A 27,811-nucleotide genomic window follows, 5' to 3' on the forward strand; every position below is an offset into this window, starting at 1 on the left:
CATTTGTCTCACTTTCCAATGAGACAAATGCCATGAATTGTAATTTTGTAATTTCACTAAAAGATGTGAATGGGTCTGGAAGTAGTGTTGATTTTATTTTCTTATTTAACTGTATTTCCAGTGTATGTCCACTCCAATACAGAACAGTATTAATGAAATATGTTGGACTTCATGTCCCTAAACATTTAATTTCCTATTTGTTTTTTTTTTATATCGCACATTTATCCTTTTGAGAACTTTCATTAGCTATGGTCAATCAGAAATAGGCCGGTTTTACCAGCTTCTTCTCTTTATTTTGGTTGTTAAATTGGCATTAAATTCAATTACAGATAATATTAAAAAGGTATTAAAGTCTTACATTTGCACTCTTATGTGTGGGCAGTACAAAATTGGACAGAACTTGAACTTTTATTTCTGAATTAGGCATCACTGTTGCTGCTCAACCAAGAGGCCTTTGACATCATTAGACATTTTAGCCATCTTGGCTGTGCTGGTTGATTTAAATGGGAATGTGCTCTCTAAACACTGGTTACAGGGAGCAGTTAGTCCTATATCATAACTAAACAAGATGCACATACAATATCTTTAGAGAATATCCTCCTCATCTTCCTCCCCCTCCTCCCTAACCTTCTCCTCCTCCTCCTCGCGCTGAAACATGTTTTTGTCTCTTAGTTTCCGTGTCATTTCCTGGTGATAATTACTGTTTGACTAATATGGGTTTTTGAAGGTTGATACTGATATTTTTGAACTGTTGATATTTGATATTTTGTGCCGATATTCAATGTCTTCAGATTTGTACTACTACTCGTACTACCAGAGGTGTGACCAAGTCAACTTTGCTCGAGTCCCAAGTCAGTCTCAAGTCTTGAGGCACAAGTCTCAAGTTAAGGCCCAAGTCTAAATGTAGATTACCAGTCAAGTGCATGTCATTAATGTCAAGTCTCAAGTCAAGTCTAAATGTCAAATCAGAAAAAGTCCAGTATTAATTTAATATCTTATAGAAAAGTCAATATAGGTCTTTTCAATGCAATATGGTTTTAATAGGGTAAAAACTTGTTAAGAGCATCATGAGTTTGATTTCTATAATCAGTTTCAACTTCAATAAATTCAATCATTCCATACAAATTCAGAAAACAGAATTTAAATTCAGCTGACTTGTCTTGGACTGGAGTTCATCAATAATAATAGTAGTAATAATGAGGCGGCAGAGTGGCTAACACTGTCACCTCACAGCAAGGTCCTGGGTTGGAACCTCAGCACTGGTCCTTTCTGCGTGGAGTTTGCATGTTCTCCTGTGTCCACGTGGGTTCCTACGGGTGCTCCACTTTCCTCCCACAGTTCAAAGACATGCAGGTCAGGTGAATTGGAGATTCTAAAATTGCCCATAGGTGTGAATGTGAGCATGAGTGGGTTTGTCTGTCTATAAGAGTTTGTCAGTCCATTTGTTAGGTCTGTGATAGACTGACGACCTGTCCAGGGTGTTTCCCTTCCACCCCTTAAAGGTCCCATATCATATAAAACGCCTTGCCTCTTTGATTATAAAGGAGTTGGATGGTCTATCTAAACATGGTGAAAGTATCAAAACGCACAGTCGCCAACTAAATCCACACAATCCATATTAGAAAAGCAAGCCTCTAAACGAGCCGTTTGGACTTCTGTAACTTTGTGGCGTCACAAAGCTAACATTACTGCTAACATACACTTAGCAAGGTCTGCTACGGTGAAGTTACAAGGGATTAACAAGGGATTAATCCCATGTAAGCAACCCTATGTATGCAAAATCTACATCTAACAATCTAGTGTTGTAAAAATGACAGGACTTACCCGACAAACAACAACAAACTTACCCAACAAACTAGCGAACCTTACATTAATCTTCTGCTAGCTAACCAAACACTTCCACAAGCAAATTTGAAGAAGTAATAACATACAGTCCATCAGTTGGCCTGTAAAGGTTTCTACCACAGGCATTTAAAGGTCCCATATGGTGTAAAACAGGACTCCCCTTGCCTCTGTGATGATAAAGGAGTTGGATGGTCTATCTAAACATGGTGAAAGTATCAGAACGCACGGTCGGCAACTAAATCCACACAATCCATATTAGAAAAGCGAGCCTCTAAACGAGCCGTTTGGACTTCCGTAACTTTGTGGCGTCACAAAGGTTTGCTCATTATCATTTTTGTAAGAAATAATAGACTAACAAAGTGTTTTTTTCAAAGCGGTTGAGCGGTTGTCATTGTTTATTAACCAGAGAGTTTTCCCTACCTGTAGCCGCCGGGCCGCGACGTCTCACGTTTCACTCTTGAAACGGTTAGCCAATCAGAACGGAGGGGTTGTTAATATTAATGAGCCTTAAAGGCACAGCAACAGAAACAGCCTGTTCTTGGTAAGGCTCAGAGAGATGCTGGAAAATTATTAAAATGGATTGAGAGTGTTTTTGGTACATGACACCACACAAACAGCTTTGAATGGACCTCAATACAGAAAATAAAACATTGGAAAGTGTAGAATATGGGACCTTTAATATCCATTATATCAGACTGGACCAGAATTCCATATTTAATGAAAGGACAATATCAACCTCATATATCGGTCTAACCCTGGTGATAATAGCTTACCAGTAAAATGGGTTAACTGACTGTCACGATAACAAAGTGATTAATAATTGACAGCTAAAGGTTTATTGCACAGATTCACATACTGCAGTTAAGTTCACCAGCAGAATAGACAAGCCCCTTCACACAGGGAGCCTCAAAGCTAATGCTGTCTGGAGAAATAATACTGAAGAGAAACATTGGAGGATTTAGTGTTTGTAAGGAGTCAACATGTCTGCCAGTCTCACCACAGGTCTGGATCCTCTTCTTCTTCAGTTTCCTGTTTTTAGGTTCTGTGCAGGGCTGGGCTTGCTTCCATTCTTAATTAATTATAAACTGGCTCAATATGATAACCATCTTATGAAAAGTTTTTACGGAGAACCTGCCTCAGAGTGCCAAAGACATTAGATTGGGGTAAAGATTTCTGTTCCAATGGGACAGTGACCCTAAGCATACAGCCAAATAAACACTAGAATGGCTTCAGAACAAGCGTGTGAATGTCCTTGAGTGGCCCAGCCCAATTCCACACTTCAATCTGTGGAATGAATTGAAGATAAAAATCTCAAAAGCCGGATATGCCAAGCTGATCCAGAGGTAACCAAGAAAACTGGAAGCTGTAATCGCTGCCAGAAGTGCTTCTACTGGGGTTGAACATTTTAAATGAGATAGTTCTGTATTTCCTTTTAAATAAGTTTGCAAAAAGTTTTTTAAAAATGTCTTCCCTTTGTAAATTCAGCCCTGTCGCTGTCACTGCTGAGTTTCAGGCTTTCCCAGCTCTCAACATTAATAGTTGCAGACAGACAGAATTACTTATTGAATAATAATGTGAACACAGAATGAAGCAGTATTACTTGGGTGTACTTTGCTGTGTTTTAAGGCTGGGCAATATATCGATATTATATCGATATTGTGATATGAGACTAGATATCGTCTTAGATTTGTTGTCTTTTCCTGGTTTTAAAGGCTGCATTACAGTAAAGTGATGTAATTTTCTGAACTTACCAGACTGTTCTAGCTGTTCTATTATTTGCCTTTACCACTTAGTCATTATATCCACATTACTGATGATTATTTATCAAAAATCTCATTGTGTAAATATTTTGTGAAAGCACCAATAGTCATCCCTACAATATTGTCGCAATATCGATATCGAGGTATTTGGTCAAAAAAATAATATATTGTGATTTTTGATTTTGTCCATATTGCCCAGCCCTACTATATACAAGGCTTACAAGATGATGTTGCAAGGAGTCCCCAGTTAACCATTCATGAACTTGTAAGGCAGTATTTCCAATAAAGAGAGAATATGTCCTACCATAATGAAATATATTGTACTGTATATTTTGCATGCAGCCAGCAGCACCACTGGGTTGTCCACTACCATGACTCCCAGCACCGCTTTCAGCCTGGAAGCTGCTGACATCGCTGTGGTCGTCGTCTACTTTGTCTTTGTCATGGTGGTTGGGATCTGGGTAAGCTCTGGAAGTGACTCGATACATTTTACACATTTACGATTTCAAGATTATGTTTGAATCATTATAATATATTTTACATATCAATAAATGACCTGACTCCTTGCGCACACAAGCTTAGTCTTAGATCTACAGATAAAGCTCTTTTGACTGATCCAATGTCTAGATTAAAGTGATGTTGAACTTTGGTTGTAGTGCAATTGTATGGTGAAACATCTCAAAATCACACTTCTAGCACATAAATGAACGTGAACAAAGCAGATTCTGCCAGTACAGTCTCTCACCTATTTATTGGTAAACATATTATTTTCTTTGTTCCATTGGCATACGTTTCCATGCATTAGGGAGGAGCCTGCTGCTCTATAAGCATCAATAATAGCTTACCTAAGCGTAATAATTCACCATTCCTAAGCAGCCTGACAATCAAAGTTCTTGAGGAGTTTTCCCATTTTTTTAACAGTAGCTTGCGTTGAAATATGGTGATACAGAGTTGGTTCTTTGCTCCAGATTCTTAACGCTGACTAACGGGACAATCAACCAAAAACTATATCGAAAAGTCCTGAATAAAAGCCAAGTTCTCAATTACCACCAATAGGGTGTATGTGAGGTGGGAGTTTTTCAGTATTTGGATTTTGAAGAAAGTCCACATCCTAAATCAATAGAATTGGAAGTGAACCCAGCACTGATTCATACAGTATATTTGTATTAGACCTATATTTGACCTACTTTCCCCTCAGGATCAACAAGGTTAATCCTGTTCATTAGGGATGGGACATTCGGCTTATCTCACACAAATCTTTCGAGCGATGGCATTAGCTTGCTAGAATGTAAACAATTTAAAAATGTCATTACAAAGTGATCTAAATGATCTAAATAATATCATTTAGATCAGTGATTCTCAACCTTTTTCATATGAAGGACCCGTAATTTAGTCCACGTTAGGGCCACGCACCCCCATTCGATGAGTTTTTGCCTCTCTGACCCAAATCTGAGAATATTTTTTATTGTTAGATATGATTTTGTCCAGAATTCCATGACTATCTGTATTGTAGGTAGAGAGACAACAGAGAAACTATGATCAAAACAGTCATTCTTCTACATTCTCTAACTGTGTTAACTTCTTGTAAATGGTGAAGTTTAACGATTCATCAATTTGCTGGGGACCCTCTGGAACCCCCTCAAGGATCCCTGGTGGTCCCTGGACCCCAGGTTGAGAACCACTGATTTAGATCATGGAAAGCTTGTGAAATTGTGATCGGCAAGCCGTCTGATTTGTGATTACTACAGCCGAATAAAATGGAGCAAATATCACAATTCATTTTTCTGTCCGACGATACGTACTGTCACATCTTTGTATCGTGGTATATTGAATTTCAAAATATCTTGGCTAGGTGGTAATCTTTACTTCTGTCTCCTCGCCAGTCGTCGGTGCGAGCCAATCGCAGCACTGTGGGCGGCTACTTCCTGGCGGGCCGTTCAATGAGCTGGTGGCCTGTGAGTATCCTAAACTCTGATTGGTGGGCAGAATGAGGTGTTGTAATTGGCAATTCTATTCTGTTCTGTTCCCATCTGTTCTATTCAATCCCGTTCCTTTCTGTCCTATTGTATTCTGTTCTCCTCTGTTCTTTAGTTAATTATTATCATGAGTATTTTGTATTATTTGTGTACAGATCGGAGCGTCTCTGATGTCCAGTAATGTTGGCAGCGGTCTGTTCATCGGTCTGGCTGGAACAGGAGCAGCAGGAGGCATCGCTGTCGGCGGGTTCGAATGGAACGTATGTAACACCGCCACTGACTGTGTGTGTACAGTACTGTGGAAAAGTCAGAGAACACCCTTTCGTTTATTTCATTTCCAGTCAATCGGCCGTTCAGTACAGATTCAGTATGGATTATTTAGTTTTTATTATGTTTTCGGGCTGTCCGTCCGTCCGTCCCATTCTCGTGAACACGATATCTCAAGAACACCTTGAGGGAATTTCTTCAAATCTGGCACAAACATCCACTTGGGCTCAAGGATGAACTGATTAGAATTTGGTGGTCAAAGGTCAAAGGTCAAGGTCACTGTGACCTCACAAAACACGTTTTTGGCCATAACTCAAGAATTCATACGCTAATTATGACAAAATTTCACACAAATGTCTAATAGGATAAAATGATGAAGTGATGACATTTTATATCCAAAAGTTCAAAGGTCAACTTTACTGTGACATCATAATGTTTTGCTTACCACTGTAGCTGAGAAAACCATCTTGGGTCATTCTACAAAAAACGGTGGAAGTGCTGTCACTTACTTTTGCAGACACCAAAATCCTTTAAGTTGACCTAATAATCACATTAATTATATATGTTCAATAAGACTGTCCTTGCAATGATAAAACAAAGTTTATTGGCGGAGGCATATAACTGCGAGGCGGTTATTTCTAGTTTAACAATAATGCAGGAAACATAGGTATATTTAACAGAAAATTACACAAAAGCCTCCAACACTAAGTATAATATCCAGAGGTGGGGACTCGAGTCAGATGATTTGGACTCAAGTCAGACACGAGTCACAATGTTAATTGCCTGAGACTTGACTTGACTTGGGACTTGACTTTGACTCGTACTTTGATGACTTGAAAAGGTTTCTAAAATCTTGACAAAAGATCTTGTGTTTGCGTAAATGACTTAGATTGAAATGGATGAGATTTGTTCCCCTCATTATTGAACAACTACAGACCAATCTCCATTTTGTCCCCTCTGGCAAAGATTCTTGAATCTTTGACCAGTAATCAACTTAAGGACTTTTTGTGAACAAGGAGGATAGGTAGGAACTTTCATAGCACTATAACAGCTGCTATGAAAGTTGTAAATGATTTGTATGCATCCTTGGACAACAAGCTAAGTTGTGCTGCCTTATTTATTGATTATCCAAGGCTTTTGATACTGTTGATTTTGATGTTTTAAGACAGAGGCTGATTAACATTGGTCCATCCAACATGCTGTTGGATGGTTTTCCAACTACCTTACTGACAGGGTGCAATGTGTAAAATCTGAGGGTCTCACTTCAGCCTTTTTAAATGTATACAAGGGCGTACCTCAGGGGTCAGTCCTGGGCCCACTGTTATTTACCATTTACATAAATTGCTTGGGTCAGAATGTACCTGATGCTAATTTGCATTTTTATGCTGACGACACCATTATTTACTGCTGTGCTTCCACTCTCAATGCTGCTCTTGGGTTCTTACAGTCAGCTTTAATATTGTACAGTCTCAACTTTTTCAGCTGAAACTGGTTTTGAACGCAGACAAAACTAAACTAATGATCGTTACACACTCCAGGGAGAAATCTGCTTACTCCCCAGCTATTGCAACTACTCAAGGAAAGCAAACTGAGAAATTGTCTCTTGTTGTAAATATTTGGGGATTTTGATTGATGACAATCTGTCGTTCAAACCACATATTGAACAGCTTTTGCAGAAACTGAAGTTGAAACTTAGGTTTTACTTTAGAAACAAACACTTTTGTGGCCAAGAATAATTTAGTTGCTGCGACATTTTTATCCTTACTTGATTATGGAGATCTGCATAAATGCGCCGGCCTATTGTTGCCATTCTCTTGATTCTGTGTATCATTATAGTCTACGATCCAATGACTTTTTGCAATTGTCAATCCCCAAGTCCCGCACTGAAATGGCCAAAAAATCCTTTATGGTGTCTGCACCTACTACTCGGAACATGCTACAAAATGATCTAAAAATTAAGATTTTCATCCCAATGAACGAGTATAAGGCCTTTGTGAGTGATTTGGTATCCAAGTCAATCGGACTCTGCTCTTGTTTTTTATAGGTTGTTTCCTCACTGCCTGTCTCTGTGACTGCCTCTCTGCTGGGTCAGAAGTGTTATGTGTTTTAACTCACTGTTTTATAGTTTTATAATGTATCTACTTGTTTTGTCTCGTTGTGTTTATAATGTTTAATTGCTCCTCCTAATTTGCTGCTGTCTTGGCCAGGTCTCCCTCGTAAAAGAGATTCTGAATCTCAAGTGGACTTCCTGGTTAAATAAAGGTTGAATAAAAAAATAAATAAAGAGAAGGCTTGAGACTTGACTTGGGTTCTGGTGGCTTGGGACTTGACTTTGACTTGGACTCTGATGACTTGAAAAGGTTTCTAAAGTCTTGACTTGAGATCTTGTGTTTGTGTAAATGACTTAGATTCAAAGTGATGAGATTTGTTCCATTCAGACAACTGAATTTAAATTCTGTTTTCTGAATTTGTATGGAATGATTGAATTTATTGAAGTTGAAACTGATCATAGAAATCAAAGTCATGATGCTCTTACCAAGTTTTTATCCTATTAAAACCATATTGCATTGAAAAGTCCCAGATATTTCGTTTTCTTTAAGATATTAAATTGATACTGGACTGATTTGTTCTGACTTGACTCGCTGTTCTACATTTAGACTTGAGACTTGATATTAATGACATGGACTTGACTTGGACTTGACTTGGTGTTCTACATTTAGACTTGAGACTTGACTTGAGACTTGGGACTCGAGCAAAGTTGACTTGGCCACACCTCTGATAATATCAAATCTATCAATATTTAATTTGTCCACTCTTTACTGACACTTTAACTCTTTCATCCTTCCAATCTTAAAACCAACAAAAGTTGTTCCCAAAAGTGTCTAACATTATGTTGGCACACTTTCCCTTCAAAAGTGACACTAACATTCACACAAACGTCTCAAGCAGACCCCAGCTGCCTTTTTAGATGCACATTTCTTTCTCATGTGCATCTGAAATGGCTAAAGGCGATATTTTTGATGTGATTTGCTAGAAGATAATACACTTGCATAAGGAAGGTGAACATCAAAGGAACCTTTGAGTTTCCAAAACTAGAGTTAAAAAAATGATTGCAAGATATAGGGAAAATGGGAACAACCGTGCAAGACCTGGTAGAGCAGCGAAACTCTCAGCATCAGATAGACGGCACTTAAAGCTTTCATCTTTGAGAGATAGGAAAAAAATCAAGCTCCACTCTTGCTTCAGATCTGAAAAAGTCTCCCAAAAAGAATGGAAGCTGTAATAAAGGCAAAGGGTGGACACACTAAATACTGATTTTTTTATTTTTATTTCTATTTAGTTGTGGAGGCTTTCGTGTCATTTTGTGTTAAATATGTGTTGCCTGCATTTCAACAAAGAAATAACGTGAACTTAACGGCTGTTTTGACTGGAAATTAAACAAACCAACGGGTGGTCTCTGACTGCACGGTACTGTGTGTGTGTGTGTGTGTGAGAGAGAGAGAGAGAGAGACAGAGAGAGAGAGAGAGAGAAAGAGAAAGAGAGAGAGACTGGGTGTTGGTGTATTGTTGTCAGGGTGGAAAAAAGCCTCTGAATCAGCATTTTAACCATGGGACCCAAACTGTCCATTGAAACGCAGACAAATAAATATAGCTGCTGCCCACACAATAGGTAAGCCTTGATTGGATCGGGTGTGCAAGAGGAGGGCTGGAGCAAAAACCTGGAGGAGAAAAACACTGGGATCCACCACACCTCTTTTCACCAATCATGAGCAAACTTTATATTTTGACTAGTACATGGTTCTACAGCATGTATACCAAATTTCATGCAATTTCAGTGACCGGGTTAAGGAGTGACATCCCTCTACGAACCAGTAATCCCTTAAAATAACATTACATTTTCATTTATTTACATGAATTCACCCCTTGATTCTTGGAAAATCCCCTTAAAATTAATTAAGGGAGTAATTAATGGAGGAGATCCCATCCAAACCTCCTTAAACACCCCCTTAATCTTGACTCCTTACTTTCTAATTTAATGAAAAATTCAGGGACACAGGAACTTTCCCATTAATTTCCACTTAATAGCCCTGTAAACCATGCGCAGAAGGCATGTCTCTGTGAATCAACCCGTGAATAAATCCCATATAAACCCTGAAATGCTATGTTATTTTGAATGGATAATATTTTTTTATGTAATGGAGAAATTAAGGAGATTTCAGGGATAAAATTAAGGGGTTTGGTTTCATAGTGAACGTGCCTCAGGCTGGACAGAAATTAAAACCGACTGCTTTTTTTTTTTTTTTTTTTTTCTTAAAGGAGAAAAAACTATTGAACAATTTCACTTCATGTTATTGAAACAATGCTGTTACAGATGTTTCAATCGATATTTGCTGTTTGCAGAGGCGGGGATTTGAGTCGCATGACTTGGACTCAAGTCACAATTTTAATCACTTGACACTTGACTTGGGTTCTGGTGACTTGGGACTTGACTCTGACTTGTACTCTGATAACTTGAAAAGGTTTCTAAAGTCTTGACTTGAGATCTTGTGTTTGTGTAAATGACTTAGATTGAAAGTGATGAGATTTGTTCCAGCAGACGACTGAATTTAAATTCTGTTTTCTGAATTTGTATGGAATGATTGAAGTTGAAACTGATTATAGAAATCAAACTCATGATGCTCTTACCAAGTCTTTATCCTATTAAAACCATATTGCATTGAAAAGTCCTAGATATTTAGTTTTCTTTAAGATATTAAATTTACACTTAATTTGTTCTGACTTGACTTGCTGTTCTACATTTAGACTTGAGACTTGACATTAATGACATGGACTTGACTTGGACTTGACTTTGTAATCCACACTTAGACTTGAGACTTCTGCCTCAAGACTTGAGACTGACTTGGAACTCTAGCCAAGCTGATCTCCCCTTCGAAATACTCATTGACTGGACCAGATCCCATTGTTGAAAGTCTAATGTGTGTGTATGTTGCTGCAGGCGGCGTGGGTGCTGGTGGCTCTGGGCTGGCTCTTCGTACCGGTCTATATCTCTGCTGGTGTGGTGACCATGCCGGAATACTTGGCCAAACGCTTCGGAGGCCAGAGGATACGCATCTACATGTCTGTTCTGTCCCTCATTCTCTACATCTTCACCAAAATATCTGTAAGACGCAAACACGCTCACTCACACGCATGCAAACGCACAGAACGATCGAGGAACGCTTCATTTTCTGGGTCCACAGTTTTCCGAATCATTTCCTAGAAAGCAACTGTTCATTTTCTTGGGAAGTTTCCTGGAAAGAGCCATAAAATGATGTAGTAGTTATATAGAAAACGTAAGCAGTCTGGTGGAGTCGATAAGATACAATTTTCTAAAAGAATTTCCTGGAAAGAAGTGCAAAACTATAAACTATTTATTGGAAAAAATAATAGGCTGAGGTCAATTATCATAAGTCATTATTCATATAATTATATAATATAGTTATTTGTTGAATTCTTTAGTTAATTTCTATTTCTATATAACTACTGCATAATCTACATAATTCTGTCTTGGAAACAACAAAAGAAATTGGAGGTACTTACCAACTACCATGAACTCTTTCTCTATTTTCCCTATAATTAGAACATAATTTCATAGTTCTTTCCAGGAATCTTCCTAAGAAATGAACAGTTGCTTTCTAGGAACTTATTAGGAAATTGCGGACCCGGAAAATTAAGCGTTACCGGTTTAGAGCAACAATAAGTAATAATACCAATAATACCTCTTAAGCTAAATATTTATATATAGTTTGATTGAACACCCTCCTAATTGAAGTCCAGTTGAAATCAGCTGTTTTGCTGTTTTATTCAGATTTAGACTTAATTAAGAGCTTTATTTTGATATACTGTAAATAAACCTCTCTTATTTGATATTCGAATCAACTTACTGAATTGAAATGTTGGAGAAATTAACTGTCTGTGTGTGTGTGTGTGTGTGTGTGTGTGTGTGTGTGATCCAGACAGATATCTTCTCCGGGGCGTTGTTCATCCAGGTGTCTTTGGGCTGGAATCTCTACCTGTCCACCGGCATCCTGCTGCTGGTCACTGCTGCTTACACTGTGGCAGGTACACACACGCGCACACACACACACACACATACACACACACACGGTCTCAACATTAAACCACACGGCCCTACAAGGGGGAGTAACTGTGTGTGAGTACGAGTTAAACTGAGTAGAATGACTTCAATGTTTTTCTCCAGCTCTGCTAACAATGGATTCTGTATAATTGAAAGTGACATTTAAGGCCATACGTGTAGAATATTTACCTCAATATATCATTCACAAATTAGTTTTGATAGCATATAATGGCTGTAAATGAGGCCATCTGGATAAAATTGGTTCATTCTATGTGTTGCTCTCTATGTGTTTATACTATTTATGATAGTAATGAATTCCAAACCTGTTACACAGAAAAGAGCTTTGTTAGGTCAGTCTAGCTGTTACTAAAATAAGTGACTTGCAGTTTGCAACCATGACACAAAACACTACCACAAAGGGATTGAAGGGGTCGCCAAAGTAAGCAAGTTTCAAATTATAGTGGTAGTAGCTTTAATAGTATGATTTTTGCTGATTTGAAATCTACTGTAGACCCTGATCAAGACAAGTAATGATCTGACATTTTTATTAAAAAATGTTTTGCTACAGCAAATCAGCGAATAGTGATTCAACTAAGAGGCTGAACATCACCACTTGCAAGGTGTTTGCACACAAACAACTTGTGTTTTTATATAATGTGCATAATGGAGAATGACATATTGATAAGAAAGAGAAAGGGCATACCTGCCAACCTAACAGTAACGGAAACAGGAAGATGGGTGATTTAAAACCGTTGGAAACCCCATGGAACCATATATTTTGGGGGGGAAATCCCCTTAAAATTAGTAATGTAGTTACTTCTTATTTTATTCATTATTTTGCTAGCTTAGGCTAGCAAAATAGGCTTCTTTCTTTTTAGCATCCCTCTCTCTCAACAAACTGTCTGGTCTCTCTTCACTATCAACTATCACAAAAATCGTCTTTAATTGTCACAAACATTATGCCTGATAGATACAAGAAGTGATTCAAACCTCTGTGTGTGTGTGTGTGTGTGTGTGTGTGTGTGTGTATAGGTGGTCTGACAGCAGTGATCTATACTGATGCCCTCCAGACTGTTATCATGGTGGTGGGAGCCTTCACACTCATGTTCATAGGTAACACACACACACACACACACACACACACACACACACGCACACACAGCTACTATTTTGTGACAAATATGTAATCAGTCAAACTGCATCATATCCATCATACACTGACTGGATCAGATCACTTTTTTTTTTTTTATAAAAGGACATTATCAGACCCAGATTTTAGCAAACCATTATATTGGTCTAACTCTACCTGTTTACCATCCATTTTCAATGGGGAAGCTCCAGATAGTGTCACACCCTTGTTTCATGGATCAGAATTGTTCATATTCACAAATATGACCTACAGTAAGATGAACTTACTGTATATGAACTCTACTAGTTGATTTTCCTTATATGAGTTGACAACTCTGTACCACACACACAGTGAAGTTGAGGATTGTGTGTGTGTGTGTGTGTGTGTGTGTGTGTGTGTGTGTGTGTGTGTGTGCGTGTGTGTGTGTATTTTCCAGCATTCTCCAAAGTTGGCTGGTATGACGGCCTTTTGGACCGCTATCCGTTAGCGGTTCCCTCGGTAACGGTTGCTAACACCACCTGCCACCTGCCACGTAGTGACGCCTTCCGGTTGCTAAGAGACCCATTGACAGGGGATTTACCCTGGCCAGGTTTGGTGTTCGGTCTGACTGTACTGGCTACATGGGTCTGGTGTACTGACCAGGTAACAATTACTATAACTACACTGGTATATGTTGCCAATATTGTTTTTTACATACTGTATTGCATCATTTTGTTTTGTGATTGATTGTTGATCAGTTAGATCTAGGTAGGCTCATGCTCTGTAAAGTCCCGTGAGATATGTTTTGTGATGAAGTGCTATATAAATAAACTTGACTCATAGAGGTAGTAGTAGCAGAAGTAGTAGTAGTAACAATAGTAGTAGTAGTTGCTGTAATAGTAGCAGTAGTAGTAATAATAATAATAACTTTATTTGTATAGCACTTTTCTAAAAACAATGTTTACAAAGTGCTTTACATACAATAAAACCCAAAAGCAGTGATGTGAAACTACCACAATGAATGATAGAAAAAAAAAAATATATATATATATATATATAGGTAAACAGGTACAAATAAAAACAGACAAACAAACAGAGATACAATTAAAAACAGATCTAACTTTACATAAAAGTGTGTGCCCAAATTTTTTTTATAAAAAATAGGAATAAAAGGTAATACAAGAGGTACAAACAGGTACAACTAAAGAAAGAAAGAAACAAACAAACAAACAGAGATACAATTAAAAACAGATGGAACTTTAAATAAAAGTGTGTGCCAAAACACAAGAAAGCAATAAAATGGACATGCAGGCACAAGTAGGCTACACTACCGTTCAAAATCTCCATGCCCCCGAAAGAGACAGATACCCCAATCCACCAGGGCAGCACCAAACCGATCAGAAATAGTAGTAGTGATAGCAGTAGTAGCAGCTATTGGCAGCTTCAAGTGTAAAATATCATAATGTGTGTGTGCAGGTTATAGTCCAGAGGTCTTTGTCAGCCAGGTCTCTGTCTCATGCTAAAGGAGGCAGTGTGTTGGGAGGATACCTGAAACTGTTGCCCATGTTCTTCATTGTCATGCCAGGCATGATCAGCCGAGCACTTTTCCCAGGTAAGTCTCACACACACTCACACACACACACACAGTGCACGCACACACACACACACACACACACATAGCTCTCTGTACATATGCATTTCATTGGACAGGTTAGAATACAGGGTCACCTCAATGGGATTCAGTGGTTTGTTCAAGGGTATTCTGGCGGTCATTGTAGGTGAAATATCATGCTCTGTGCCTGAATGCTCCATTATGCTGTATAATTTTTCAGTAGTATGCGGTAATAATACAGCATACTGAATTTGTCACTAATATCACTGATTATTATTATTACTGAAAATGCCAGGGTGTTATATTGTTTCCCAGACTTGCTTTACGAGCCATTGGCAAAATAAGAAAATAAGAAGAATCTACCATAGCTCATTTGACCATGATTCATCGAAAATCCCTCACAGTTCTGAGCATTGTTAATTTGAGGTTTTGCAAGTGATCTGAACCTTGAAGTCACAGTGAAAATATCAGTGATAGTGAACCTGGAATCATTTGACAATCTACCCTCGGGTCAGGAGCATTACACCAAATTAATCACAGGTGGCAAACAGTTCCATGTTCACTATCGTTCAGAAACATTTGTTTTAGTTACAGTATATTATTATTATATTTCAGTGAACCTGTAACCATTTGACTACGGTATACCAAATTAGTCAAGTGGCATACATTCGACCCAACAGCTGTCCAAACGTGGGTCAACATGCAGGACAGTGTCATATGCATATACAGTGGTTTAACCAAAAAAGGACCTCCTGATTGTCCCCACCAAAGGGGGGACAATGGATCTGTCTCTGTCCATTAGTTAGTTTGTTAGTTTGTTAGTCACACTGTAATGTTGACTTTGTGACGCTATGAATGAATGGGGACTCAGTGGTAAAGCAGGCCATACAGTTAAAGTTATCATACAATGTGGGAGACAATGAATGGGGACTCAGTGGTAAAGCAATACAGTTAAAGTTATCATAGGTAACATAATAGTCTCCACAGGCTACACACTTGGAGACATCAGACTGGGTTGATGTGTTGAAGTGAGAGTCAATGGAGAACTACTAAAACTGAGGCTGAAAGAGATGACGATGATGCCATATTTAGCTGATAAAACCTGCCAAATGTAAGGGGTGAGGCCCACCCTGCTGCACTGCAGGATGTCATCCAGTTACTCTCCCCCGTAGAGTGAGCCACCACTGCAAGTGATGGATCTGACCCGAGCGCTTATAGACTAGAGAGATCAAATCCAGTATCCAGTGGGCCAAGTGCTGTTTAGACAGAGATTGTGGGCCAGAAAGTGAGTTTTGAAAGCCAGAGATCTCAGCACCTGGCCAAGTAATCGCTGACAATCCTATCAACCCTGCACAGATATAGTATGGCCATTTTGTGCTTATTGCCCCTTTAATTTGGCTAAATCACTTTAACTTGCTTTGTATGTGCATACACGTGTATGTGCACACACATACAAACACACACACACATCAAGGACTGTGACACACAGACACACACACACACACACACACACACACATCAAAGACTGTGACATACACACCTCCACCCTCAGAGACTGCTACCACAGACACAATTTATAAACACAAGGATTTAACATCTATTTATTAATATTTATAACATTCAACTTTTGTAAATTTGTAAATGTGTAAATTTAATTTAATTGAACTAGTGCCTTTTATTTTTAAGTTGTACTTGCACAAGTCTTTCGTAACATTATGCTGCTATTACTGCTTTTACTACGGCTTTTATTTATTTGTTTTATTTTAACTACACCGAGAGAAGCCAGGCGAAATTTCATTGTACCTGAGTATAATGACAATAATGATAATTCATTCATTCATTCATTCATTCATTATGGAATATATGTATGTGACTGTTTATTACCAGGCCACACATGCATGACACTTGGTTGATTCTTTGTTGATATGTCTCATAAGTCCTATTTTACTAACTAAACATTTACATGTTTTTTTTCTGTGTGTGTGTGTGTGTGTTGTGTGTGTGTGTAGATGAGGTAGGTTGTGTGGATCCAGCAGTATGTCAGAGTGTGTGTGGGGCTTCAGTTGGTTGTTCCAACATCGCATACCCTAAACTAGTGATGGAGCTAATGCCTGTGGGTAAGGCGAGCGCACGCACACACACACACACACACACACACACACACACACTAGAGTTATTGTCAGTACAATTCATACAGAGTTTGACCATTGTATTGCATTGTCTTCAGTTGCTGTAACCTAACAATCTGACTATTATGGGACCCATACCTGTACAAACAGGCAAAATTATTCACTGTTACGGTGCTATTTGCCTCTCTCTCTTTCTCTGCCTGTCTCTCTCTCTTTCTGTCTGTCTATCCAGGTCTTCGTGGTCTAATGCTAGCGGTGATGTTAGCTGCTCTGATGTCATCTCTGACCTCCATCTTTAATAGCAGCTCTACCCTGTTTACACTAGACCTCTACCATAGAGCCAGGCCTAGAGCTACCGAGATGGAACTCATGCTGGTCGGAAGGTACACATGCATATGATACATACTGTATATGTATAGATACAAATGCATGTACACACACAAGAAAAGGTTTGTGGAGTTGTTTAGGAGTAGCTAGGCTATCTGAAGCTGCATATAGGCTAGCTGCATATAGTTAGCATAGCAGTGGAAGGAGATATTGTGTCTATGGGTAATATGAATCTTTCAATCATTGAACCTTGTTTTCAAAAACAGAACGTGCATTTGGAGACATTCGGTTACATTCATTTCAAAATAAACTCTTGGTAACATAGAAAGTGAAAGCATTAACTTGAGCCATGTGGTTAGCCAATTTACCTTTCTGTATTAGTTTAGATTCGTCCTTAAAAGGTGCATGGATGTCATTGAAACCAGTGCTGGATCTGACTATCTCCAAATTGGTTCATTGCTATGGCCGTTACTATGTGATAACACTTAACAAACAATTTTTTGAATAATTTCTGATAATTTTCTCCTTTGTCATGGTCAGGTTATGAATTCTAGGCCCAAGTGTTTGTTAAGTCAGACTTAAGTAATATGTCACTGGGGCAGTGGTTACAATGGTGGTTATAAAAGGCCACTGGCCCAGTCTAGCTGTGGCACCACTTAAAGAACACCTTACTGACATGAAGGGCTCTATTTTTGTGATGGCGCATGGCATTATTGTCACACAGGTTTCTTACCTGCACCCGGATTTGCACTTGCGTCGGCCGCCTCAAAAGCACATGGCGTAACCTGCAGTCGTGTTCTGTGCTATTTTTGTCGCTTTACCAACCGATGTGTGCACGAACAGATCCCATTCAAAAGCTTCTCAACCCTTTTTGTGGATATGTTGGCCAAATTGACTTAAATAAATCTCTCAAGCAGGAAGAAATAAGACAACATTTCTCATTTCAACTATATACACATATGGCAGTGATGTGAACGATTGTCATTCAACATAGAACTGTCAGAATGCGCCATGACGCATGGAGTCTGTATTGTGGAGGCAGCTGCATCCTCTATAAATGTAAAGGTCTGGCTAGTGGATGCCCTTCTTCTGTAGCCAAACTGTACCCGTAGTTCACTGCCAGCTTCTGTTTGGCTCTTCATCTAATATCATTGAACAGTTTCCATTGGGCGATGGTTCTCCTTGGACCAGAGCAACACAGTAACCAAATGTGTTATCTCCTCCCAAGCAAAATGAATTTAAGGTGCTGTATATTTGCGCGTCGTAATTCTGCACTTCCCGCACAGAAGTCCCGCACAGAAGACAGAAATCAGTTTCCTCTTGGGGGAAGCTTTTGTGGTGGATCCACTCCGGACTAGAGATGGAACAGTATAATTTTTTTACAGTACGGTAATCATGGCCACAAATAACCCGGTATTATCATAGTATTTTAACAAAATTTGCTGAAATATTGCTATAGTGTTAAAAACACTGCATTTTATTGAACAGAATATGATCACTTATGTACATACTGAACACTAGACCTATATTGACTGGATATATCACACCATTGTCTTATTAAACCTTCACATTTAAATTTTTTACATTGAGCTCTATACTGAAATAGCATTTAGCATTTAGTATCATTGCAGTTAAACAAAAAGAAAACACCACATTTCCACATAAAATACACCATAAGACAACTATGCCTCTCGTTTTGTCTCAAAATAAGTAAAAAGACAAAAAAGGAGTTTTGGTCAAACTGTAGTGCCTATCTGTTAAGGCTCAAGCCCAAGAATGCTGTACATTCACATTGTTTATTGAAAGTTTAGCAGCATCTGCACTTATCTCTGCTAAAGACAAAAGACAAAAGTCTTTTTTCCTTTTGTCTCTAAATAAGTAGTTGTAGTTCTAGTTAGGGTTTGCAAAAGTGTTCAAGATAAAATTCACTTGCGCCTTTTGTCCTGTTTCCCTGAAATAGATCAGTAAAAAAAAAAGATTGACTTAGCTGTAGCTGCCTCGTCAAGGTTAAAGAATGTTAAATAATGTCAACACGTTGACTTTTCCTGGTGCCAGTTGTGATCTGATTTGAAAGGATGTGTCCACCAGCACTGACCGCTCTCTGATGGGACACTTGTTGCAGGGATGATAAGAAACCTCTATACCAGGGGTACTCAAATACAAATCTTAAAGGTCCACAAAGAAAATTTTCAATTAGACAAAGGTCCGTTTATTAAGGTCAGTCAAGCTTTTAACGAATTATAATTAAATTATTAAATTAATAATATAAAATTAAATATAAAATATATATAATATAAAATTAAATTATATAAAATATATAAAATAAAATTAAATAAAAGATAAAATTACATGTAAAATTAAATTAAAGCTACAAATCACCATTTCCCCATTATCCCCATCCCCCAAACCCGGTTCACACACCCAGCCACCAGAGGTGAATCAAACCATCCTAAGAATCAAAGTCCAAATAAGTCCAGAACTATTGTACATTGTGTCAAACACTGTTGCTTAATGAGAGAAGTGGCACCTTTGGTCTGCTGCCAAGACTTTGAACTTTGGCACAAAAGGTGTGATGACCAGGCAGAGACACTGATGCAAGTGTTCATTGGTGAGTCGGCTGCGGTACTTGTTCTTCACCGTGTTCATTGTTGAGAATGCAGACTCACTGCTGTAGGCTGGCCACCTTTGAACACGCCATTTTAGATTGATTCACGTTCCAAATCTAGGCTAGTAGCTAACAGCTGACGAAACGAGCTGCGCTGTCAACTTGATTACACCGGTCTTTGTTCTCTTCTCTTGTAAAAATAAAGTTTGAAAAAAAAAGTGCGGCTCTACAGTATGACGTCGCGTCCGCGACTCACCGCTGTCATGGAGATGACGGGACGCTGAATGTGATTGGACCAAACCAAAGCAGAGTAGACGTCCTCACACAGACAGTGGAGCAGTCGGGCATTCAGAGCGCTGCTTGCAGTGGAGAAAGCGGAGAATTTTGACTCGTTGCGTTGCGGCGAAGTCTCGCAGATAATACAAATAATACATATGAAAAGTATAATTTGCTCAGAGTCCGGAGACAGTTGTGGTTCGGTCCGGATCCGGACCGGAGTCTGGACTTTGAGGATGACTGCTCTATACCGATAGTTCTCCAGTATGCACACTCCACCATAACAGTAGTTACAAGTTGACTCAAGATTGCAACAAATGAGGGAGACCACAAACGGAAATCAAATTATTGGAGCATTTATATCTAATAATGAATGAACAGTGGGATGTGGAGGTCAGCAAAGTCAGAGACAGAGATAGAGACAGTCTAAGAGCACACAAGGTGTGTCTAGGCAGGAAGAGAGACGGAACTGATCAGGCCTGACCTCATTATCAAATCCAAGAATGCCAAGTCGATACTTGTGACCTTGCGGAGAAAGTTCTTCCCAAGTTGTCGTGGAGAGAACAGTGTTCTCATGAAAGTGAGCACAGAGAAGCTTCCTTGCAATTTGAGATCGGCTGTGTGCTTCACATCGTGCAGGTGATTAAGACACAGCTGTTAATTTTACCACCTGTTACAACCATAGACTGTAAAAAAAAAAGATGGACATAGTGAGTGTGACGTCACCCATAGGTTTCCAAAGGGCTGTGTTGAAGCCAAAAGTTGGGGATTATGAGTGTCACCATGTTGACATTTTTTGGAGCCAGTGCAGCCAGAGTGAGCCTGAGGGTTGTCCGCAGCTCTGCCTGCTATTGGTCCATAATCAGCTACCTGACGATCACTGGACAGGTAACCTGTCAATCATTAGGAAAACAACCCTATAACTAGAAGGGCACTCGGAGAGCGCAGACCTCCACCAAGGTTCGTGCTATTATTGCTTGTTCGTGAGTCGGATCCAGATCCGCTCCAAAATTTAATGGGTTCTTCCTTGGCCCATGCTACACCCTTCCGCGAAGTTTCATGAAAATCGGGCCAGTAGTTTTTCCGTAATCCTGCTGACAGACAAACAGACAAACAAACAAACGGCACCGAAAACATAACCTTCTTGGCGGAAGTAATAATAAGGAAGAAGAAGAAGAAGTGAAATCAGCTACTGAGACCATAATCTCTTGTTGAAAAAATTGACTTTATATTTTGAGTGAGAAGTTGGGTTGTGGTCCCATTGACTTACATGGAGTTGGGTTGGATTTGGGGTCTTTTTGGAGCCAGCATCTAGTGGACGTTAGAGGAAATGCCGCCTGCCGCCACTTCCTTATTGGCTTCAAATTCACCCATGGTTTTGGCCGCTTGGTTACAACTGGCTCTGTACTATGAACTATGGCGCTTCTCAGACTCGATGCGTCGTTCTCGCAATAAATCTTTCCATTTGTTCTTGTCGGTCAAGTCACCATCCAATGCATTCTCGGCAGGCAAGGAAATCTTTATCCGTCCACCGCCCTTTCGTTCTTTTGTTTTGGAATCATGCTTCGCCGGTTAGATATTACATGAAACACATCATGGAGGACCCAAGAATGCACAAGAACGCATATTGATAATCCGTCATGCTCTGTTTTATACACTTGGATCAATCTGCCCAAGTGCAAATCATCAAACCTGACCTTTCTTCTGGGGTGCTGCTGTTGTCTTCTTCAGCCCTCTGCTGGTGTCTTGTGGAGCTGATCTTCTTTAGCAACCCAGCCAGGCCTTTCTCTTCTGTTTCTGCAGTAGTGGAATTGGAGGTGGTGCTCTCTGCAGGCTCATCTCTTTCTCTTGCAGGTGCCAGTTTTATGGCCTCCTTGCTTCCAGATCACCTGAAAAGCTTCTCTTGAAACAGGGATCAATGACACATGCTAGGTCCATCACCCTCAGTGCTTTGTCTGAGTACCTGGTGTCAAAGTATACCTCTACATCTCCTGTCATCTCCGTTGATTGATTGTAGTTATGAGTTCAAGGATAGGCTTTAAGGCTGACAGGGTCTTAAATGTTGATCTCCGTCTGGTCACCACATCATGGATTAGTGACTTCTTAGGGATGTTTAGAGCTGCTCGTTTGCTTTTCAGCTCTGTCCTTCTCTCCCAACTTGGAAAAACCCTGGACCAGGTGGTCTGAGCCACGAGTCAGGGAACTTCAAAGGCATTGTCTGTAGTAATGCCGACAAGGTCTTTGCCAACATACTTATCATCACAACACACGGGTGGTATTAATTTGAACTCTGTATCTTAAATCTTAAAGCATTAAGGAGTTTCAAGAAAATTCAAATTCTAAACCAAAATCTAATCAGATCATCCACTCCATAGAGGTTACCTGTGGTGTAAGTATGAAGTTTCTATTGTATTGTTTTTGAGTTATTGTGTTCACAAGAATGTGTTTACACACAGACACACGCACACACACACACCACTTTGATGACATAATGTCCTGCATACCATGTACCATGGTGAAGGGTCATAAAACCATACAGTCAACCAAAACTCATGATGGCAGGTTAACAACATGAATCCTATTTTCTGTGGTGACATGTTCATTGCAGGCTAGCAACATCAATCGTGGTTTCTGTTGTGACATGCTGATGGCAGGTTAACAACATGAATCCTATTTTCATTTGAACACCACAGTGTACCTAAACATTGTTGCTAACCAGGTCCACTCTAGTACGGAAGCGTAATGCATTCACTTGAGAAAAAAAAAATTGCCCTGTTTTTCTGAATTAACGAGATAATTATCTCAGGAAAACAGAGCAGATTTTTTTTTTTTTTTTTTTTTTAAATGCTCTGTTTTTCTGAATTAACGAGATAATTATCTCATAATTATCTCTCTAATTATCTCTTGTTAATTCAGAAAAACAGAGCATTAAAAAAAACAAACTCTGCTCTGTTTTTCTGAGATAATTATCTTGTTAATTCAGTAAAACAGGGCTTTTTTTTTTTCTCAAGTGAATGCATTATGCTTCCGTAACTCTAGCCTTTCTCAAATGGAAACTTTCTAGCTGGATGAAGATGGTTCAGGAACATGACAGTGGCAGCATGTCCTTGTGTGTGGCTGTTTGGAGGCAAAGCTAGGTATACCTCCCATTCAAAATATGCTTATAGGACTTACCACATGTGTCAAACTCAAGGCTCATGAGCTGAATCCAGCCTGCCATGAATTAATCCAGCTCATGTATTCATCTGGGTTATCAATTCATTCTGGTCTGCCTGGCAAGGAATATAGTCAGCACACAGTACCAGACGCAGCCCTAATAAGACTAATATTACTGCCAGTACTAATACCAATACTAATGTGTGTATATTTTTCAGGGTGTTCATCCTGGTCTTGGTGTGTATTAGTCTGTTGTGGATTCCAGTCATCCAAACAGCAAATAGTGGACAACTGTTTGACTACATCCAGTCAGTGACCAGCTTTCTGGCACCGCCCATCACCGCTGTATTCCTAATGGCTGTCTTCTGGCCACGTGCCAACGAGCAGGTCTCACACACACACACACACACACACACACACACACACACACACACACACACACACACACACACACACATACACACACAGCAGAATGCGTCAGCACAGCAACTTTTAATATATCAGTGACAAAATTCTGCATGTTTCTATAACTTATAAATAGTATGGTGTACTAGCCATAGAATCAGACTGATATATGGGTCTGCCAATAGTGTCCTTTTATTAAAAATAGGAACAGTGTCCTTCACCTCTGATATAATGGATATAATGCAGTTTGTTTGATTACATATTTATTGTAGAATTGATCAATACAACACTGGCTATCCAAGGGAAGATCTTAACCTGAACTGATTTTATTGAGACATTTTGATCAGATACCACACACAAGTGTGCTTGAATATGCTTTATTATAATTATTTGTAGTAGTAGTAGTAGTAGTAATAGTAGTTCTAGTATCATCCTTGGTTTCAATGGAGATTGAGTGCTGTTTCAGAGGTTTTTGCACCCAGACAAGAACAAATTCTGGGGGAAACGCTCAATACTTATAAATGTATTGATGAAAACAGCCAAATTCATAGATGTTGAATATCGGCATAAAATATTGGTTAACTTATTGGCAGCTTCACATAGTATCTGCCTTCAAAAACACATATCAGTCGAACCCTAGCTAAAACACCATATGACTCTGCATGCCATATCTTTTGTGTGTGTGTGTGTGTGTGTGTGTGTGTGTGTGTCAGGGTGCGTTCTGGGGCCTGGTGACTGGTCTGGTGGTGGGATTGGTCAGGATGGCTCTTGAGTTCAGCTATACAGTTCCTTCCTGTGGACAGACTGACTACCGGCCCGCCGTATTGGCTAATGTCCACTACCTGTACTTTGCTCTCATCCTATTGGCTCTCACTTCCCTTGTCATTGCTGCTGTCAGCTTGGCCACGGCCCCAATACCTAAAGAAAATGTAAGGACACACACACACACACACATATATACTGTACACGTGCAAACACACATCACTATCACCATTATTAGCCCAGTTTATTACATGTCTACAGAGAAAGAGATTTTCAAAATAAAAGCAGGGGGTTTGGGGATTCTCCCCCAGAAAATGTTAAGATTTAGAGATCTTATTTCCTGCATTCTAGTGACTTTTGTAGGATATAAAATACAACAACTGCATCTGCATCTTTTATTTTCTTATAAAAAGTCATTTTACTGAAGATATATAAATCAATTGATGGACATCATTTCATTTTGACCCCCATGCTCTACACAGAAATCAACTTGACAAACTTTGCAGAAGGCAAACCTTTTCCCATAAGAATTTTCAGTCAGAAAGGTGAATTTGTCCCTCCACAACTGAAACTTGTATATTTCTTTTTCTTCCAATTCTCTTTTTCTTTTTCACACTATAGGCACGTTTGGCTCCAACCACCACTGAACTGATAACATAACCATAGAAGAATTTTAGAATTTCTGTTGAAATGCATTTTATTGACCATGTGGAAACTTTGCTGTTTGAACTTGAAACAGCAGTGATTGTATAGGACCTAGAATTTTTTGTGTTACTATTTTTAACAAACATAGTAAATGAACGTATAGTAGATAGATAGATAGATAGATAGATAGATAGATAGATAGATAGATAGATAGATAGATAGATAGATAGATACTTTATTGATCCTGAAGGAAATTCTGGTATACACTAGCTTCCAGTGTGTACGTTACAGGATAGAAAGGTACAATATAGTCATAAAAAATATAAAAACAAGGTAAAAGACTAAAACAAATGGGAATATTTTGATATATTTAATATATCAAATATATTTTATATTTAATATATTGAAATTATGGGAGCAACTACAGAGAAATTACACGAGGGGAACACCTGTTAAAATAAGTCTCCTTGGGAAAATGCGGGCGGTGGTCAAGTATAGTCATCGGCCCAACATATTTGGTAGCAGCTGCCCTATACCTGCAATAACAACTCCTCACACACACATCCAAGCCAAGCTTCTATGTAGGCATCCACTCTAGTTTAATAGCACAGACTTTAATATTTCTTGCTGAGTCACCATGGACTCAATGTAAAATCTAGCATGACCTAATCAGGCAATCTGTAGCAGCATAGTGACCAAACCCGGACACACACTGTCAGATGCTTATAATTTATTAGTCAATGTATTTAAAGCAATATTCCACTTAGTTTTAACATGGGGATTATTTGGCTCTTAACCACCATGAAAACCAGACTATAAACTACTCACCAAGATCGGATGCAGCTGGAATGAGTTTGTAGTGTTCAGATTTTTACTTCCCATTCGTTTGAATGAGGCCACGAAAATAGCCTGAAAATTGGCATTTAACACATTGGTGAACAGATTTTTAAGACAATAAAGCAATCTTGGGTCCCTCGCCATTTTGCACTTCTATTCTTGCTTTACACTAAAATTTGCATTTTTATTGATATAGTTAGTAGTTCCTGTTTGGGAGACCGGATTACTTTTATTTTTAAAATGGCAAAATTATGTTCTAAAATGCTGGACCCACAGTCAGTTGAAAATCACAGTAGCGGGATTTGTTGTTGAATCTGTTCACAAGCACGTTAAATGCAGTGGTGGTACTCTGATCCTTTACTTCAGTAAAAGTACCAATACAGCAATGTAAAAATACTCCATTACAAGTAAAAGTCCTGCATGAAAAATCCTACTTAAATAAAAGTACATAAGTATTAGCAGCAAAATGTAGTTAAAGTATTAAAGTAAAAGTAGTGGTTTGGTCCCTCTGACTGATAATTTATTATATATGACATCATTAGATTATTAATACCGAAGCATCAGTGTGTAAGCAGCATGTTACTGTTGTAGCTGCTGGAGGTGGAGCTAGTTTGAACTACTTTACATACAGTTAGCTAGTTTAGTCCACTGGTTCCCAACCTAGGGGTCGGGCCCCTCCAAAGGGTCACCAGATAAATCTGAGAGGTCGTGAGATGATTAATGGGAGAGGAAAGAAGAAAAAACAAAGTTCTGATACACAAATCTGTTTTCAGTTTTTGGACTTTATCTCTAATCTTTGATTTTTACTGAAATATTGGATCATTTGAACATTTATTGAAATGAAACCATGTGAGGTTTAGAGGGAAAAATCACTATTTGGTGGAGCTGTTAACAACTCATAGACATCTGAAATGTGACCCGACTACACACTGCTTTTTGTAAGACGTCAAAAGCCAAAAAGGTTGGAAACCACTGGTTTCATCTTTAACAATGTGTTGTATTTTAAAAGCTTGTTATATTATCCATTGTGTCAAATCTCTATCTGAAAAGTAACTGTCAGTAACTGTAAGCTGTCAAATAAATGTAGTGGAGTAGAAAGTACAATATTTCCCTCTGAAATGTAGTGGAGTGGAAGTATAAAGTAGCATCAAATGGAAATAATAGTTTTCAGGCTATTTTCATAGCCTCATTCAAATGAATGGGAAGTAAAAATCTGAACGCTACAAACTCATTCCCGCTGCATCTAATATTGGTGATTAGTTTATATTCTGGTTTTCATGGCGGTCAAATGCCGAATAACCCCCATGTCAAAACCAAGAATATTGCTTTAACATTCTCTGCTTCTCCCCTCTCCAGTTGTACAGGCTAACCTGGTGGTCCAGACACAACCAGGAGCCTCGTGTTGACCTCCCTGACCTCTGGACGACCTCTGACCCCGTGACTTCCGACTCCAGCCCTGACCCTGACCCTGACCCCGTCCCACAGTCCTGGTGGCGGAGGGCTGCTCTCTGGCTCTGTGGTCTGACTGGTTCCAGCTCTGGTTCTGGATCTCCAGCAGTACAGAACACTAAACTGATCTCACTACAGGAGCAGCCACTCTGGAGGAATGTCTGCAATATTAATGCCATAATATTACTGGCTGTTAATGTGTTTCTATGGGGATACTTTTCCTGACGTGCCCATGTGACTGCAGCGTCCTGGGTTTGAATCTGACTTGGGACCTTGTCGAATGTCATCCCCCTCTCTCTTCCCCCTTTCCTGTCTCTCCACTGTACTGTCCAATGAAAGCAGAAATGCCATAAAAATATAAAAAAAATGAAATATAGTCCAGTCAGTGTGGTCCACTTATGTAGTATGATGGAGGTTCCTTCCTGGCCACAGCTAGTAAATATGTTTTTATTATTATTATTTTGTTGTATCAGATGTCTGACCAGAGAAATCATTCCATTAAATTTCTGGGGAAAAAACGGAATACTTGAACTT

At 39.1% G+C, this 27,811-nt stretch overlaps 1 protein-coding gene across 3 annotated transcripts; it reads left to right on the plus strand.

The window, feature by feature from the left end:
- Positions 1–1,781: 1,781 nt before the first annotated feature.
- Positions 1,782–27,502, plus strand: slc5a9 (solute carrier family 5 member 9). 3 transcript variants are annotated; one of them, XM_071512091.1, is made up of 14 exons: positions 1,782–1,804; positions 4,000–4,066; positions 5,489–5,560; positions 5,737–5,841; positions 10,845–11,009; positions 11,845–11,950; positions 12,999–13,079; positions 13,532–13,737; positions 14,551–14,686; positions 16,696–16,803; positions 17,048–17,198; positions 23,398–23,566; positions 24,298–24,513; positions 27,185–27,502. In XM_071512091.1, the coding sequence occupies exons 2-14, from the start codon at positions 4,049–4,051 to the stop codon at positions 27,500–27,502; spliced, it is 1,851 nt and encodes a 616-aa protein (XP_071368192.1). In that variant the 5' UTR covers positions 1,782–1,804; positions 4,000–4,048. The 3 variants fall into 3 exon arrangements, with proteins under 3 accessions (XP_071368192.1, XP_071368191.1, XP_071368193.1); XM_071512090.1 differs by lacking the exon at positions 1,782–1,804 and having other exon boundaries at positions 3,977–4,066; XM_071512092.1 differs by lacking the exon at positions 1,782–1,804 and having other exon boundaries at positions 4,007–4,079; positions 5,502–5,560.
- Positions 27,503–27,811: the final 309 nt, after the last annotated feature.

This window comes from Centroberyx affinis, unplaced genomic scaffold, assembly GCF_046629955.1.
Source record: "Centroberyx affinis isolate AG114_WGS23_722 - 3 ecotype Tasmania unplaced genomic scaffold, CSIRO-AGI_Caff_v1 ptg006085l_1, whole genome shotgun sequence".
NCBI lineage: Eukaryota > Metazoa > Chordata > Actinopteri > Beryciformes > Berycidae > Centroberyx > Centroberyx affinis.

Excerpts from the sequence above, each read along its gene's own strand:
- slc5a9 (XM_071512090.1), top strand. The coding sequence starts at position 3,977 with ATGACTCCCAGCACCGCTTTCAGCCTGGAAGCTGCTGACATCGCTGTG. Across the intron at positions 5,561-5,736 it reads GTTCAATGAGCTGGTGGCCT|ATCGGAGCGTCTCTGATGTC; the intron begins GTGAGTATCCTA and ends ATTTGTGTACAG. Across the intron at positions 17,199-23,397 it reads GAACTCATGCTGGTCGGAAG|GGTGTTCATCCTGGTCTTGG; the intron begins GTACACATGCAT and ends TATATTTTTCAG.